Source organism: Cygnus olor, chromosome 2 (assembly GCF_009769625.2).
Source record: "Cygnus olor isolate bCygOlo1 chromosome 2, bCygOlo1.pri.v2, whole genome shotgun sequence".
In the NCBI taxonomy this organism is placed as follows: domain Eukaryota; kingdom Metazoa; phylum Chordata; class Aves; order Anseriformes; family Anatidae; genus Cygnus; species Cygnus olor.
The window spans coordinates 125,925,160-125,944,215 of NC_049170.1; the positions used below are offsets into that span (position 1 = coordinate 125,925,160).

The window sequence follows — 19,056 nt, forward strand, 5'->3', positions numbered from 1 at the left end:
ATACAAGCAGGTACTAGTTTTCCTTCTGGTCCTGTTGTCATTCACAGAATCCTACTTCAGAAGGAGGCAATAGATGATACACAAACAACAACACAAACACTAAGCCATTTTCCAAACACTGTCTTTATGATTCCTACCCTTTTTCAGTTTGGGACTGGACTGTTGAGGTTTACTCTGAATTAGACCTTAAAGCAGAAATCATGGAATCCTAGAATATCCTGAGTTGGAAGGGACCCACAAGGATCATCAAAGTCCAACTCCTGGCTCTGCACAGGACCACCCAAAAAACAGACCATGTGTCTGCAAGCATTGTCCGAATGCTTCTTCAACTCCGGCAGCTCGGTGCCATGACCACTGCCCTGGGGAGCCTGTCCCAGCGCCCGACCACCCTCTGGGTGCAGAACCTTTCCCTAACACCCAGCCTGACCCTCCCCTGTCCCAGCTCCATGCCGTTCCCTCGGGTCCTGTCGCTGTCCCCAGGGAGCAGAGCTCAGCGCCTGCTCCTCCGCTCCCCTCGTGAGGGAGCTGCAGGCCGCCATGAGGCCTCCCCTCAGCCTGCTCTGCTCTGGGCTGAGCAAACCAAGGGACCTCAGCCGCTCCTCATACATCTTGCCCTCTAAAGCCTTCACCATTTTTGTAGCCTTCATTTGGAAGCTCTCTTTCTCACCAGTCTGATGTAACCCCATTTACGGTAAGCCTTTGAGCCTGACCCATCGGCCAATTGTTCACCCACTGTATTATGTTTTCATCTAGCTATATGCTGGACATTTTGTCCAGAAGGATACCGTGAGAAACAGTATTGAAAGCTTTACTGAAATCCAAAAAGATTACATCAACTGTCTTCCTTTGGTCAACTAGTTGGGTGACCTTGTCTTAAATGAAAATTAAGTTTACTAAGCAGAACTTCCCCTCGTGAACCTGTGTTGGCTATGAACAGTGACCACATTGTCCTTCAGGTGTTTTTCAATAACTCCCAGAATATTTTTCTCCATAAATTTACCAGACACTGAAGTGAGACTGAAGTGAGACTGTCAGGCCTATAATTATCAGAGTCTTCTTTCTTGTTCTTCCAGAAAATTAGAACATTTGCCAGCTTCCAGTTAACTGGGACTGACTGAGCTTTGGCCACACAAAGTTTCTCCTTACAGAGGTGAGCAGCATCCCTGTAGTCCTCCCATGTCTCCTAACCTCACTTCCAGCGGCTGTACACTTTCTTTTTTTTCCACTTAAGCTCTAGAAGAAGATCCCTGCTCAGCCAAGCTGACCTTCTGCCCCACCTGCTTGACTTATGACATTTTGGAATTGCTTGTTCATGTGCTCTTAGGAGGTGGTACTTCAAAATTGACCAGCACTGATGATTTTTCTTCACAGAATCACAGAATGTTAGGGATTGGAAGGGACCTTGAAAGATCATCTAGTCCAATCCTCCTGCTGGAGCAGGAACACCTAGATCTTCCTGCACTAAAAGCATTAGTATCTTTTTGTAACACTCCAAACCTATATATTTAAAAACGAAACAAGAAAAATGATCCTCAAAAGTAGATCAAGGCAAAAAAAAAAAAAGAGAATGATAAAAAGAGAGAATGTATGTAATATCTTACCAATGTAGGATGCAATAGATAATGAATGTAGATTACTGGAGGAGTCAAGATATAATAAACAGAAAAAGACCTATGCAACAAAAGGCTCAACAAAAGTGTCAGACAGGCTTAAATACTGGGCACAACCTTGTACAATATTATAGACAGAGTAAAGGAAAGCAGCAAAAAAGATCAAAAAAAGATAAAGTGAAAGGTCAAACCTCATCAAACCTCATTATGGCTAGTGTTTTTAGTTTAAAAGTGGGATTAGACTCTAATGAAGGAGTACACACTTGAACTGTCCTGAGCAAGCTGATGGTCAACATGTGTGACCCAAGCAAGGTGCCCTCACCCACATTTAGCCGTGCTGGGGTGGCGATGTACCTGCTGTGCCTGGAGCCTGTGTTGCAGCTGGAGCCGCAGCTGGTTGGGCTGGCTCTGGACGATGCTGGCAGGACGGAGGCCGGGACGGGGCTGCATGCGCAGGGCAGCATAGCTGGGACGCTGCCCCATGGGGTGGAAGCTGGGGTCCTGCATGGGTGCGTAGCTGCCCTGTGCCATCTGAGCCTGAGCTGCGTACTGCTGGGAGAAAACCGGAGCCTTCTGCTCCATCAGGATGCTCGACTCCTGGCCAGGGAAAGTCTCTGGATCGACAGCCTGGCTCTGCAGAAATACAGGAACAATACAAGTGGTTGGTGGGACATGATTTTTCATAGGATTATATGAGACTACTCCCACCCTGCAAAAACATCATTTCAGAATATGAACATTTTTACATAGAACATGATGTAAATTTTCTCTATTATTTTTTCTTTATATTATTACATTTCTTTATTCTTAAAAAAAAGTAGAATTGTATTTTGGAGTAATAAAACATTCATGAAGACAAATTCCCCTTCCCTTCCCTTTCCCTTTCCCTTCCCTTCCCTTCCCTTCCCTTCCCTTCCCTTCCCTTCCCTTCCCTTCCCTTCCCTTCCCTCCCTTCCCTTCCCTTCCCTTCCCTTCCCTTCCCTTCCCTTCCCTTCCCTTCCCTTCCCTCAAAGACCCACATTCTTTGTAGTGTTCTTAACATAGCCTTTTTATCATTGTTAACGAATACAAACCTGAAATGACAAATTCTGTAATAAAATCTATAAATAAAGTTTTGCCAGGATATTTTGCCATTGAATCAGAGACAAATTCAAAGACATTACAACTGAATCAGGATATGAAAGTAAATTTTTATCAATTTCTTTAAACAACATAATGACTTGAAATAAAGATGCCTAAAACCATTACAGAAGCTAATGTGAATAAAGTGCCTAATTCTTTCAGGGCACTTTTGCACAAACTGATTACTGTTAGCATAAAAAAGCTAACGCAATTCTAAACTCTATTCTAGATGCCTCCTAATATTTGCTTTAGCCAGAATAACTTTATAGCTTATTCCACACTGACCTTGGAAATCAATTTAATCTAAATTTCAGTGCCCTCTTGAAAGAAAGAATTTAAGCTCCTGTAAAATGTTTGATGGGTATTTTTAGAACATTCTAAAATGTGACCGTTCTCTTATCTGCAAAACTCTTTAAATGTTCCCACTGAGATATTAATTAAGTAGAAATATATTTAACACTAGGTTTGAAATAAAACATTATTCATTGGGGGATGGTAGTCCAAAAGCTATATAATAGTGCACGGAAGTTTCACACTGCAAAACTGAAGTTCACCAATAAATTATATCTCCATCATAACACTTCACTGAGCTTTGTGTTGTACCAAATAGTCTTGGGGATAGTTTTCACATGTCCAGTATTTCATTGGTCCTATTTCATAGTTACAGATGGTGCATGGATGTGAAGAGATAAAAGTAGTATCTAAAATGCAGAGCTAGTTCAGAAGTTATCCCCAGGATGCTGATGAGTGCCAGGAAATGAAATGAGTATTCTAGGCTTGTCTGAGAATATTAAATCATCATATAGGTGCATATGGCTGTTTTGGAAATACAATTCTGATGTCAGAAACATCAAGCACTAGCTTTTCTCCAAAACCTTTTTAATTCTTCTAAATACATTTTTGCACCATAAAGAACTGAAATGGACCAGAACCAAAGGAAAGCTAATAAAAAAGAATGGTGGTAGAAAAAAAAAATCAAACAAATTAATGCTGCTAAAAATAGAAAAAATGTTCCTGTTTAAAAAAAATAAAAAAATAAAAATATAGATTTAAGTGCTTGGAATGAAACTCATTCTTTATCTCACATTAGTCAACAAAGAAAAAGAACTGTGGGTGAAATTACAGTTTTACTTATCCGAAAGCTTGCTGCCACCATAATACAAAGGTCTTGTACAAAATCTTGCTCCTCTGTTCCTAGGTCTACATATTCTTTTTTAATTCTTTCCTATGCCCTATTTCTGGCCAAGATCTTACCTTTCTCCCACACAAAGTTGTTCCTCTGATCACCAGATAAGGAGAAGCCTGTTCATTTTTCAGTTTTGGTCAGTTTAGTTGTATAAAGCAAACTGGCTCAGCAAAGGTCAGAAGAAGCAGAGCTAGGCGAGGGTGGCAGGGAAGGAAGTATAAAGCTGGGGCCGAAGCAAGATTTTTCAGGTGACATCAAGCTGTTAGAATGACTCCCACTAAAATACATAACTCCATCTTAGCTTGTAAGAAGTGTATTGTAATTCTCTTCTTCAACACACGTTAAACCTCCACTTAGACAACATGTCCTTTAACCACAATACCTAATATATGCAATGTAATGTCCACTATACCTGGCTAACCAGTTCTGGTATTCCCAGAGCTCTGTCGATTTCTTCTAAACCATCAAAATTCCTTAGTGCCATATAAAGCTGATCCAGGAGAGCACCCTCATCAGTTGGCGACTCTGATGAAGGATGATTACACAAGAGATCATCTGGTGAGCTGCCAAATGGTTGCCTGTGAAAACATGAATACAGCGATGGTAAACAGATGTTGGAAAGCAAGAAACAATATCAGAGGATTAGTAGTCAAATTGAACTAACAAGTGGAGACAGAAATTACTTTAATAGCTGTCAATTTTGTTTAGAAACCTATTCTGGATTAAAGTTATGCTTCCCAAAGAAATAGTTAAATAGCATGATTAATGCCTGTCAAGACCCTTCAAGCTCTGTGTATCTGACAAGCAAGCAAATATACCGAAGACATGTCTGAGTACTGATTTCATATTTACAGAGAGGAGCATATCAGCATGGAAGTCAGTACAGAATATATTCATTGAACACAGATTAAACTTTTTTTTTTTAAAGCTAACTGTACCTTTGAATTGTAAATGTTAGATTAAGTATACTGTCACAAGTAGAGAAAGCATTCATTTTCATAGATACTCTTAACTGGTTGTCTAGTAAGCTAAGCAAACTTAAAGGGTCATATTGGGGGTCCAAGGACTGCCTGAGCTCTCACAGGCCGAACATCTGGAAGAGCTATCCAGAAGCATGAAAGAGCAGGAAGAAAAGGACATTCCCCTTTTGGTTTGCAGCAAACCACTTTATCAACTCAGCACATCTGACGGAATTGTACACTTGGGTACCAGTTTATGTACTTGGTTATATGCCTCAGAAAAGCATCAGCAAGAATTTGGATACTGCCAGGCTGAGTGTGCTGCCCTAATAATGCTGCGTACCTCACCCCTGAATTCGTATGCAAAGCACGCTCACTTTCAAAGAGAGAATAAAGGTTTATTCCAAACCCAAAGGACAAAACTTACCAAGAAATAAACTAAATCTGATGTGAAACCTTATCAGCAGACGAAGGACATGTTTTTGTTTTGCACAGTTCACACACAAGCCCTACTTCACATACAATACTACAAGACTACAAGAGAAAATATAGAGCAAAGCATTCTGCAAGCAAGGGCAGCTACTATGTGCGCATCATGGTAGAATTCCTTTCCAGATAATTACTCAGGGAAAACAAAAGCTGTCACACGTGGAGGGAGGAAAAAGCTCTATATGTGAACCCTTTTTATCTGCCTGTTTGGAAAAACAAAAAAACATGTTTATGTAGTTACTTTCCATAATGAGATATATGGTTGCCATGGAAGTAAAATCTCTATGCCAAAGCTCAGCAGAAGGGAGGAGATGCATCATTAGGCTATACACCTAAAAAGCCCCAGAAGACAGTAAACAAGAAAACTAATAAAATTATATTATTTTGAACTAGATCCCAGACAGTAAAATATAAGTATGTATATATATGATGTACCTTTAAGACACTGCAAAATTGTTAATCTGTCTCATATATAGAAAAGTTTCTACAACTCTCACGGACAGTATTATAAATCAGCAAAGTGGAAGAGCAAAAACAATTCTTCAGTCAAATTGCTTAGAAACTTTAAAGATGACTTATAAATATGATCTGGAAACACAGACAATTAATGGGGCTAGCAAAACAAAACAAAACAAATGACAAACAAACAAACAAAAAACCAACAACTTCCCAAAATTGTAAATGGGCATGAATAAATATAATAAGAAAGTGTTTAAAGCATTTGTCAGGTTCTGTACATTAACCAATGACAATTACTTTTTCTTCTTTCTTTTCAATTTCTTTTATATACCGGAATGATAACGTTTAATTTTTGTCTAAACAAATCATTTTAACTCACATTTTGACTTTGTAACAAGTTACATTATATAATACTCAAGGAAACAATTAGATACCAGGCATTCATCCAATAAGAAGCACCAAACAATTCATCACCTCTACTTGGGGGCTATCAGATGCAGTGCAATGGGATTTTTTTTCTTTCCACCACCTCTAACTATAAGGAAATTATGAGAAATGCAGAAGTAACAAAACTGGAGAATTACCTGCCTGGCTTGTTGTATTGGGTTTACGTGGCAAGGTTTTGGTAGCAGGAGGACTACAGGGGTGGTTTCTATGAGCAGAGCCCAGCAGCTGCCCCATGTCAGATCACAGACAGCTCCAGCCGGCTCCAAACGGGACCTGCTGCTGGCCAGAGCTGAGCCAAGGGCTGAGGCTGGTTTGGCCTCTGGGAGAGCAGATTGAAGGAAGAGGGGAAAAAAACTGCTGTGCAACAGCAACTGGGAAAGAGGAGTGAGAAGCAGCCCTGCAGCCCCCCAGGTGAGTGCAGCAGGAGGTGCTCCAGGCACGCAGCAGCAGTTCCCCTGCGGCCTGTGGAGAGGCCCCTGGTGGAGCAGGCTGTCCCCCTGCAGCCCATGGGTCCCACATGGAGCAGATCTCCACGCTGCAGCCCGTGGAGGAGCCCCCGGTGGAGCAGGTGGATGTGGCCTGGAAGAGGCTGCGGCCCATGGAGAGCCCCCGCAGGAGCAGGCCCCGGGCCGGAGCTGCAGCCTGTGGAGAGGAGCCCACGCAGGAGCAGGGGGCCTGGAGGGAGCTGCTGCCCATGGGGGACCCGTGCTGGAGCAGTTTGCTCCTGGGGGATGGATGGACCCCGTGGTACGGCGCTGTGGGAGCAGTTCTTGAGGAGCTGCTGCCTGTGGGAAGCCCACATACAATCAATGCTTGGGGGGAGGAGGTGGAAGTACGTGGATGGGGGAAGGTGTTTGTAGTTTTTGTTGTTGTTGTTGTTTGTTTGCTTATCACTGTTCTAGCTTGTTGTTAGTAATAGGTCATAAATTTTATTAATCTTCCTATGCTGAGACTGTTCTGCCCGTCACAGTAACTGTTGAGTGATCTCCGTGTCCTCATCACAACCCTCGAGCCTTTTACATTTTATTTTCTCCCCCTTTCCCTTTGAGGAGGGGGAGTGAGAGAGCAGTTGTGGTGGAGCTCAGCAGCCCAGCAGGGTAAAACCACTACACTTGCTGATTGTCCTGGTTTCAGTTAGGATAGAGTTAATTTTCCTTCTAGTAGCTGGTAGGGTGCTATGTTTTGGATTAGGATGAGAAGAGCGCTGATAACATGCTGATGTTTTAATTGTTGTAGAGCAGTGCTTACACCAAGCCAAGGACTTTTCAGCTTCTCGCTCTGTCTTGCCAGCGAGCAGGCTAGGGATGCAGCAGGAGCTGGGAGGGGACAGACCCAGGACAGCTGACCCAAACTGGCCAAAGGGGTATTCCATACCATCTGACGTCATGCTGAACAATATATAGGGGTGGCTAGCTGGGGTGGGAGGGCCGGCTGCTCGGGGATAGGCTGGGCATCGGTCAGCGGGTGGTGAGCAATTGCATTGTGCATCACTTGTTCCGTACACATTATTAATACTATTATTATTATTATTATTATTATTGTTATTATTATTTTCCTGTCTTAATAAACTGTCTTTATCTCAACTCACAGGCTTCACTTTCCCGTTTCTCTCCCCCATCCCAGAGAGGGAGGGGGGAGGGTAAGCGAATGGCTGTGTGGTGCTTAGCTGCCAGCCGGGCTAAACCACAACACTGATCACGATATGTGGCCCTGTATTTTATCTTAGGGTATCAGTATAAAAGTGAGTAAGTTATGTCAACAGTGCTTTCGGCATATGGACACCCTACCAGAGAGCAAATTAGCATGAAACATTTTGAAAAACTGGAAAAAATTAGAAAAGTAACAGAGAATATGCCACACAGTTAAATTTATGTATAATATTTTAGAACATCCTTTTGGAAAGAGAATTAAGATAACTTAGTCAGAAAATTAAACTTCCTTCAAACAAACTTTTTCCAGCTGCTTCCTCCTCATTTCCTTTTCAGCACTCCTATCTGCTACTGGAAAAGATATCCCAACTCACGAATTCAAAACATCTCAACATTTCTTCTTTATTTGTCTGTCCATTTTGTATCACATATACAGTACGTATCTCTCTAATTTAAGCTGCAAACTTTTTGAAGACATACATGTCTTTTTAGACAAGCATGCACTGCTTGTCATAGGGGTGACATTATTTAAAAGGCATAATAATAAACAAAGTTAGCATTTTACATGTAGGCTAAAATAAACTGTGATTAAACAGTGGTGGTTCTGGTTACCTGAGAAAGAACTAACCTCATGCAAGAGACAGCCTCCATTTCACTTCATTTTTCTTCCCTCACCTTTTACAGAATTTAGGTCAATTAAAAAACCCCAAATAAGAGAGGCATTGATGAAGTCCTGCACTACTAAAAACACTACCCCAAGGCAGGAAAAGACAGCTATGTTGTAAATACAAAGGCTCTGGCATTTTTCCACACTGAGTTTTAAATACTTTGTATGTACTTCACAGCACTATGCACTGTTAACAAGAATACCACCCAAACCAGACAGAATCATGCCCATATTCATGTATGAGAAGTGAAATTGATGAAACTATCTGCAGCACTGGCAGCATTCACTGTTACGCAGAACTTTCAATTCCTCCAACACATTAAATGGCAAGGAGAGCATTTTTAAGTGTTACCAGAACACATATACATTTCATGAGCATAAAATACTACAAGTGTTAAATTGATATGCATATGGTGAGTATTTTACATAGGACTTTACTTCCACGAGACATATATACAGGCCTGTAATCTCTCTCCATGTTTTGATGCATCACTAAGACTTACCTGTTCTGACCACCAAAAGTTGCCTGGTCAATAGGCAAGATGCTGTCTGGCCATGGTGCGGTCTGATTTGGAGGGGCCTGTTGTTGGCTGTACTGAGGTCCTCCTATGTTCATCTCCAATTCAGATGGCCCTAACCAAGGAAAAATAATGACATAAATTTTTCTACTTTCATGTTAATCCTTTCAATTGAATTACCTATGTTAAAATAAAAACATCAAAAACATTAAGAGTTGAGTAACGTTACACTTAAAAGCACTGTGATTTTTGGGGGGTTAAATATCACTTTTAAAATTAGAACAAGTAATGTAAGAACTGTGAAAGGATTCAAAACCATAAAACAGCAAACATGACATCACAGATGCAAAAAAAAATTGTAAGAAAAGCATTAAAAAAAGGCAGTAGGTAAAGTCAGTATCATAACAGGAATGTACTTGCTTTGGAACTGGTCAAGTACAATGACAATATTAACAACATTTCCTCTTTAAAAAATCCACAGTCTTTAATGAGCAAGAGCAAATTCATATCCTCTTTCTTAGGAAATCCATACCACTATGGAGTTCAAGTGTATCAGGAACTGTTCCTATCAACACATGCATTAAAATTAACATTTTACGCACCTTCCTTCCTAGTCCCACAGGAAGCTTTCACTGTGGAATAGAGTTCTCATCAAATCTATAATTGAAGTAAGACTTTTTTTTTTTCTTTTTCTTTTTTTTTCTTTCTGCCTTATCTTTGACAATGCAGTGCATGCAAAAATTCCCAACTCCACAAACTCCACATACGTGCAGACTTACCCATATTCATGACCTGAGATGGAAGCATCTGCCTTGGGCCAGGCTGGTTGCTGGGTCTCAAGGGGATGCTGGCTGTGGGGTTGCGGATCATGCCTGCTTGCACTGGCCTGTTCATGGCACTAGCGGTGGGTGCACAAGTTACCCTCACAGCAGAAGCCTGGCTTCCCCAGTCTCCAGATGTCATGGCAGGTCGTGGGGCATTGCTGCTGATCATTCCTGCACAAAAGCCAGACAGATTCAGGTGCAGGAACATGACTCAGAGCAGCTTTAGCATTGCAATTGGCTGATGAGCTGAATTTTTAGAGATGAAAATGCAGCAGTTTCACTCAAAGCACATTGTATCACAACTGCTTGTCCAGATGTGCAAGGCTACAGAATGATGCCTTACACTGCTTAGTCAAGGCAGTGGAGATTATTATACATTTCGCATGAGGAAGATCCTTTTATCATTTCTGAAACATTGTTGAGAGTAAGTGTTCCCACGTGTAGTCTGCAACAGGTGCTGAGGGTGTGTGGATAGCCCTAACTTCCTTCCTCAGGAAATGAATCACGTTTGCTGATGTGTGTGTCAGTGCTTTACTTTCCAAGTGCTAAGTGAGAATGAAGACTTGAGTACCAACATGTTATCACTACACATGCTTACAAGTTAGAAGGATTAAATTTAAATTCGCATTCTGCAAACATCTTTTGGTAAGTCCTTTCATTCATAGCCTACAGCCTTCTTAGCTTCAAGGCTTACCCAAGATAATCTTGAACCAATATACAGTGCAGGGAAATTACTCACAGGAACTTTCCGATAGATGCTGAAGTTCATTACCGTTATTTTAGGGGAAGTCCTCCTACATCTACTGTAAACAACTGATACAGTTATTTACAATTGGAATATACACAGTACTACACTCTGACAGTACTAAAACAAACAAACAACAAACAAAAATCCACACATGTAAAAAACAATAAAACAATGCACACACCCACAGACATATATTCATACCATCTATACATTTTGATTTTATACAGTCTAGAGAGCAGATAAAACATGAATTTCAGATTGGATTACTGCTCTCTCCAGTTGCATTTTGCAACATCCTTAAATGAATGCTAAAAGCCAGTCAAATAAATATTATTCATTAGTTCAATTATTCGATATATAAGCAAGGAGAAAAACCCTCTGAAGAGGGTAATTGCTTCATCCGCTGTGCAAAATTTGCTTCAATATTACATCCTCAGGTTTGTTCTGTTTGTGTACATATTCTATCAGCTGAAATATGTGGTGTGCTAGAGCAAATGGCAGGAACACAGATAATACTTGCTAACTTGTATACATAAGATGAATAACATCCTCAAATATGTATACAGAAGATGAAAGTAATAGGGCACTTGAAAGACTGCAAGTTGACCTCTAAACTACTTAAATAAGATATTTCAGAGTCAGTCACTACATCTTTCTTTTTTAACGTTGATGCAAACTAAATGTAAAATTTTGGGAGTGAGTAGCTAGCTGAAAGGACTTAATATACCCCTTTACTCAGCTTTCTTAGCAGTTATTTCACACTTGAACAGTCTTGGACTATGTACTAGTTGAAATAAGTCAGTCAGTCAGACTATCTTATGAAACCCCCTCCAGTAGTTTCATACAGTATTAAGACAACATGAAGAAATCAATGCACTGCAGACCAGAGACAATCCAGGACAAGGGGTAATACCATTACAAGATCTGATGGTTCCTGAAAAGTTTATGTTTCAGCAAATGACAAAAGCATTAGATTTTCTTTCAGTTAAAATGAGAATTAAGGCTACTAAGTAAAGGATAACTGAGGGCAACAGCAGGGTCAGATACACATCATAAGGGCAACAGTAGTGTCCACAATTTTGTTTTTGAAAGGACCTGCACAAAGAAGTGGAATGCTTCATTTATTTACTTTCTTGAGGCAGAAAGATTTGATTTTTACCTAAGCCTCAGCTGAATCTTGAACATTGATGTGAACAGACTCTAACTGCCAATACAATGTGTGCGTCTAGAAATATTAAGGGAAGTGAAAAGTAGTGCAAAAAGAGCATGCCTAAAAATATGCAGAAAGTCCAAAGTAGATATGCCAATAAGTAACAGCACACTACAAATATTTTTTTTTCCAGACTGTTTGTACACATATGTTCTGTACTTGTTAATAACCCCAACATTAAGTTACTTGTGATGTAGTCTGTTATTCAAGCACATTAAAACAAACAGAAAGACTTCTTACCTGTGCTACTGTTTCCTAAAGTTCCTTGACTTCCTATCATCCCTTCGTTCCTGCCCATCAGTCCCGGCTGAGGTATTACTGAGTATGGGCTACTCGTCCTTATGGGTGGGAAAGCTCCTGCACCTGTTGGGTTCTGCAGTGTGATGTCAAGTGGTAAATTCTGGTTTGGTAATAACCTGCCCAGTTGCCCTGCTCGTGGGTTATTAAAAGCTAGACAGGAGGAGCAAACAAAAAGCAAAGTTACAAGAATGGAAACTTCACTCGTTAAAAAAAAAAAAAAAAAAAAAAAAAAGGAACCCAAACACACTTTAAGCTCTTGGGCTGAGCTATTTATTTAATGCTCCATTCTATATCAGTCTGAGAAACATCCCTTCTTGACATTTTCATGTAACTTTCAAAATGGAACTTTCTGACACTGAAACAGCTATGACATATGTTTTTAAAAACTTAAATGATGCAATTTAACTTACAGAAGAGACACTTCAGGAAAACATACCACTGTGTGATGTGCATACTACTGCCAGTTAATCTCATACCTAGTAGAACTGTAACTGTGTACAGATGTCATCCTGAGGCAGATTGTAAGGAATTATCTCAGTCTTGAAAGTTATCTAGCATAAGCTGTGTCCTTGAAGAAGTTACCAAAATTAAAGACAGGTTGAGTCTGTATCAGATCCTGTAGCACTGTTTCTACATCTCATTCCTATTTTTTAAAACATATTTTTGTCATTAATAGAAATAAATACTTTTAATGATTCTGCAACAAAGAATAAATGGTCCAGATTTAGATCTATAACACCATAATGTTCTGGTAAACAGAACTGTGCTTGATGGTTACTGTCATCTTTATATAACTATTTTCTTCTGTTGAGATGTTCTGTGCTCTTAAAATCAGTCTCTGTAAAGAAAACTGAAGACTGTCTTACAAAAATGAGCTTCAGAACTTGATTGGCAAACATCTGTTTCAGCTGGTCTTTGGAAAATGTTCAAATGCATGAAACTATCTCCTATATTCACAAGCAGTTCTCAAACGTCAGCTAAACACTGACCATGTGCCTATATGACTCCATTTCCATTTATATCAAAAAATACATATATACACATTAACCATTTTTGTAAAGTTCTTATTTGCAATAATTTATGATAGCTTCCACTAGGAGAGTTTCTGACTGAACAGCAAGGCGACTTCTGCATTTTTAAGTTCACCACATTAGAAAGGATTCAAAGAACTTCTTTCTTATTTTAGATCAAAGTAGTAGTGATACTTCTGAATTTGAGAACTTAGACAAGGTTTATTAATCTTGTTTATAAGTATGGAAACATCTTTTTTACAAAGGTCTCTGTTTTTCTTCTTATTCTGTGAAACCAAATTATAGGAATTCTCTCTACATATATAAATTTTCTGTTAGGCGAATTTGCTTGTATGTACGTAGAAGGAATAAATTACATCACATACACCTAATTCCTAACCATGACATCAAAATTTTGTCTTCACTGTCTGTTCAGACAAACAAACAAAACTTACTTAGGAGACAAAAATGACTTTCCCAAGTTTAGGGGCACCCTAAAGTCTTGGATTTATCCAAAGCTTATCACTATAGATAATTTCAGAACCGTTTTCCCCAGTAGTTTGAAAAATCACATAGATGAGCAACTTATTGTTATAGGGGTAGCTTTGAAAGCAATCACTGACACTACAAAAAGGAAAGCTGGAAGTGCAGCACAAAATAACAACATGGATGATGAGACGTGATGGTGCTCTACTGTTGGTCAGGATAGGACTGAAGGAGGCTCTCTGTCCCCCAGGCAACAAATTCTAAGAATCTGGCAAATCTAACAGCTTTCAACAATTAAAAAATATCTTTAACAGGTCAAAGTATTTAAAGTATTTTCATGTAAAACCTTTACAAAATGAAAGGTAGTTATTTCCTCGGGGGAAAAAAAAAAAAAAAGAATGAAATTGTATATGATTTGACATTCATTCTACATCGCTTTTCTGTGAGCATACAAAAAGCCACTCACTATTTCTATGCACCTGTTTTGTGTACGCTCTTCTACTGAAAACAAGGCAGAAAATCCCTAGGGGAATTAGGCACTGACACAAGACTATGGAAGCTGGGGGAAAAATTTAAGGATTTTAATTTACAAGGGAAACAGGATGCCTCTTTTTTAAAACTGCTGCTACCCACCAAGATGTTTTCATTTATAATCATGCTGTTACTGTATTATCAGTAGCTTTGAAAGCAGATTTAAAGCCAAAGATGAGAAAATGATTCCAAAGTTCCTTCATGCTATGTGATACACAGATTTAGAGTCAATAATACTGTGTTTATAGGACAAAATGGAAAACAATTAAAACCAATATCCTACTTGACAGTACTGCACATTAAAAGTTTTGGTACTATGCATCATCTAAATGACTCAACAAAATTTAAAGATTTAGCCCAGCAAACCCTCTGACGAAAGTAGGATGGCAAAACAGTTCTTTTACATTGTGGTAATAAAGACTGATACAACATGAAAAAAGACCATCATTGGTCATAAATCTTACTACACAATACCTAAATATATATATATATATATATATATATATATTAATGACAGACTGAGTCATCTAAAATTCATTGTCTAGCAATGAAGATGTTAACATTTTCCTGGGAGAAACTTTAGGAAATGAGCAGTTTACATCCCATTTAAACAGGATGTGGATAAGAGAAAGGAATATCACAGAATGGCTTTGGTTGGAAATGACCTCTAAAGATCACCTGGTTCCAATCCCCCTGCCATGGACAGGGGCACCTCTTTCACTGGACAAGGTTGCTCCAGGTCCCAACTAACCTGGCATTGAACACTTATCAGCCAAAGGAAAGGCTTAACTCTGGAAAGCCAAAAGGAACCAACAGACCTCACTTCAGAAAGAATATACTAAAGATTTCAGATGACTTATGTGCTGCTGCTGTTAGTACTCCCATACTTGCATTCAGTTTCAACAAATAATAATTTAAGGATGTGAAATGGCTTTAATGTAAATGTAAACATTAATATCTACTTAAACGTTTCTAAGAAATAATTTGAGTTCATTTCAAGTGAACTGGTGTTATTCTTCAAAGAAAAAATACTTTCATATAATCATATACTATATCATATAATCATATACTATATCATATAATCAAAATACTTTCATATAATAAATTTTTATTAAAAAATGTGTTCTAAACACTTTTATTAAAAAAAAAAAACAACAAAAAACACACCAGCACTATACATTTAAGGAAGTGAACAGATGCTGCCATCCTAGTCTACAGGGGAAAAAACAATGAAGCAGTGACCTTGTATGCTATTTTCTTCAACATTCATAGCTGATAACACTCTTACTTTGCTTGCTTGCCACTATTTTATGGTGACATACTAACATTTCAATCCCGATTTGCAAGTTAATTGATAAAGTTAAGGAACACGGTCAGCTGGAAGTGACTCAATTAAAAGCCACAGTTTCAAATTAAATTTATGCATTCATCTTGATCATATTTCTTTCTATTTATCCTGTGGTTTTAGAAGAATATTTTCTTTCATCCTTTGGAAAGCCTCACTTATCCCTTTTACCGAAAGAACTGCTGAAAAAGAGCAATCTACGTCAACACAAAATGCAAATGCTCATGAGGCCAGGAACACTGCAATAGCAGCATCACCCATAACTGTGGCAGGGGAATTACGTTCCGACAGAAACGTTTAATTTATTTTGAAATCATCCCTTATATCTCCTCAAAAGGGCACCAATTTGCAGAGCACCGTGTGAATTAGATGTAATCTCCAAACGTGTTTCAAAATGAGACGACCGCAGATGGCGCTAAGTCATCACACAAGACTAAGGAAAGGCTGAGAAACTGCCTTGGTTCCTTGCCTGGCTTGACAGGGGAGGAACAGACACCACAGCCCCCGCTTTGGGGCTTCAAAAGCTTTTCCTACACGCGCGCAAGCTGGACTCACTGCTCTGTGAAATCCTCATTGCTGGTTTCTGGGTGGCCACAGCCGCACCGGGGCTGCCGTCACTGGTGAGCTGCATGAGGTCATTGATGATGGCTTGCTTGTCGACCGAGCCTGCTGGCGCGCCTGGGCGGCTATCTGGGAAAAGCTGTGGTAACTGGCTGTTCTGCAGGTCATCCAGAATCTCCTCCAAGTTATCCAGCTCACTGCCTGGCTGCAAGCAAAGAAAACATGGCACTCGTTGCTGCTCGCCTGCTGTCGGTGTCCTGCTCACGCACTGTTGCACCTGCACGGGCTTCAGATGTTCCCTCCAAGAAGCCCAGTGCAAAGCTCACAAAGTTGTCAAAAAGGGACTGTGCAGGCTTCCCTGGGCTCATCTAGCTTGCTCTTGGAGAGCCTGGCATTGCAGGCATTACTGGCACCCCTTCAAGACCTTGGCATGGGTACATACAAAGAGCCACACGATACGTACCTCACGCCAAAGGGAACCAGGAGGCTTCTTGTCATGATCAGTGCAGGCAGTACATGTAATTTGGCAGCGAAAGAAATCCCACAGTGATGAAGATGGGGATTTATGTAGGTATAGCAAATATTTCTTTCAGCACAGTTGTATTTCTAGTCTCTTTATGATTTGATTAAAAGCATACGATGGAAAAGTTGCTTCATGGCTAAAACAATTCCCCGCATGTATTTTCTTTGTTACATTAAAAACCATAACAATGAAGAAGTGTATAGAAGTTAACTGGCAAGAAACGCACATTTCAATGAAGCTCTATAAATTAACAACTGTCAACTAGTTACTAGATTTAAGAACTTATTTTGATCACAACTTTTAAATAAATCTGTGAAAATAACCTCTCTACAGCAAGAAAAAAGAGAAATCTAGTTACGTACCCCTCAATAAAAATTCAACATGAAATGAAGATGGCAAAAAAAGAATAAGTTCATCCTATACTAACATAAATATTGACCCGCATATATTTCTCAAAGTTGATTTTCACCAGTAATGTTTTTGCCAACCTATTTGTCTATAAACACTCAGAATTAAAATCTTTTGCTTACTGAAAATTGGAAATTACTACAAGTATATATTGTCCAATTCTAAAACTTTAAATAGGCAAGGCTTTTCCAACTTTTTGGTGTAATAGTTACAAATAAGCAGTACAGTCTCAGTTACCACTAAGTTGCACAGGAAACATTTTTTGACAGTATTTATAACAAAAATCAACCCCGAATCAGTACCTTCTTTAAAAAACCTACAAACATAGAAGAGAAGCAGTGTGTGAGCAGACAGACTCAACAGATGGGGACCAGAGAAACAACAATACAAACATGCACACGCTGTGATACCATTCTTCCTGTTCTTTTTGTCTCACCACCACATCATGAACATGAACACTTATTCACAGCATGCTTGCACTGCAGTCACCAGGCAATATAGAAATACCTGAGATGAAATACCTTCAAACTACCTACCAAGGCACTCAGCCTAGCTAAGACGCAGTGTGCTAATGCTGTATTAAAGTGCTGCTGCCACCGCTAACCTGCAGAGGTAGCTAAAATGTCACAAGGTTACATCTCTACATACCTTTTTTGGATGATTTGCTGCAAATAAACATGGTATTGCACTTTACTCCTTCCACATGACCTTGTACACCTATAGATCAAGACATATAGTGCAGAGAAGGAAGAGTTTACTCTGTTAAAAACAGCACGTGGGTGATTTGGAGGCTGGTGTTAGTGGCAAAGTGGTAGGAAATCACAGAACCAAGGGGAGACTGGAAGAAATGTAAAACCTCAAGGCAGAAAATCAGTGTCTGCCATTTCCAACAGAAGTTGATATAACCTCTTGTTAAAGACAGGCAGTGACAGAAAATCCACAGCTTCCCAAGGGAATTTCTTTCAGCACTCTGCCATCCCTACTGTTCAAGTTTTTTTTTCCTTTTTTCCTCAGTGTCAACACAAAACCTCCCCCACTGGAATTTAGTCCCTTCCTTCCTGTCGTATTTTGAATCTGGAGAACAAATTGTGTTCCCCTTTCTTCTAATCTTTTCTGTATTTGAAAGCTGCTTTGTCCTTGCATTTTGGGGTTTCAGGCTAAAATTAAGTAATCTCAGCTTTTCAAATTTTCTTCATCGTACAGCCTATTTTCAAGACCTCTTATAATTCTCGATGCTCCTGTAGCCTGCCTTCAGTTGGTCCACACTCTTGTTGCAGTGCATTGTCCAGAACAGTACTTAAGACGAAGCCTTGCAACTGCTGAGTAAAGCAGAAAGTTTACACATTTGATGGAATGTTCCAGAAAAGCCTGTGATTTTTTTTTCATTACATGACATTAGTGATTGCCATTTATCATTATTGCATTTGTTCATCCTGAATATTCTCCTAAGAATTTTTCAACATATCTCCTAGTTGCAAATAAGTTGAATTCCTCCAAATAAAGTCGTCCTCCAAAGTATTTGCAGGCATGCAAGTATCACCTGCAGCCTTACTAAGTGCACTAGTATTCTAGCATCAGGTCATTTACGTTAACAAAAATACTGAATACCTCCAGATGCTGCCCAAACTTCTGCAGTACCTCCATTATGACAGTGAATCCTTAAATAACTACTTTGTGTGTAAGGATTTCCAGGCAGCTTCCTACCCACTCACAGTAGTTTCATCTTGACCATGCATCTCTGATCTGCTTACGAGAATACCATGTGTAACAGTGCCAAAAAGCTTTGCTAAAATCAAGACACATAGCATACACTGCTTCTCTTCAGCCAAAAAGCCTGTTACCCTGTTGCAGAAGGAAAATAAATGGGTCTGACATTGCCTGCTCTTGACAAATCCCTACGCTGCCTCGCTACCTTCCAGGCTTGCACAAGCAGTTTGGTTGACACAGCACACCAACAGAAAAGGTCGAGCCAGGAGGAATTGAATGTCATTAGAAGAAGCCTAA

The 19,056-nt window shown here is 39.6% G+C and overlaps 1 protein-coding gene across 8 annotated transcripts in view; it reads right to left on the reverse strand.

Annotated features, from left to right (window-relative positions):
• The window catches only part of NCOA2 (nuclear receptor coactivator 2), a 201,814-nt gene that overhangs the window by 18,955 nt on the left and 163,803 nt on the right, over positions 1 to 19,056 (reverse strand). For all 8 annotated transcript variants that reach the window (XM_040545930.1, XM_040545929.1, XM_040545926.1 and 5 more), the window contains 6 exons: positions 16,116 to 16,326; positions 12,129 to 12,338; positions 9,886 to 10,101; positions 9,092 to 9,221; positions 4,331 to 4,496; positions 1,965 to 2,243 (listed from right to left, as the gene is read on the reverse strand). In XM_040545930.1, coding sequence (XP_040401864.1) covers positions 1,965 to 2,243; positions 4,331 to 4,496; positions 9,092 to 9,221; positions 9,886 to 10,101; positions 12,129 to 12,338; positions 16,116 to 16,326 — 1,212 coding nt within the window. The remainder of the gene's footprint in view (positions 1 to 1,964; positions 2,244 to 4,330; positions 4,497 to 9,091; positions 9,222 to 9,885; positions 10,102 to 12,128; positions 12,339 to 16,115; positions 16,327 to 19,056) is intronic.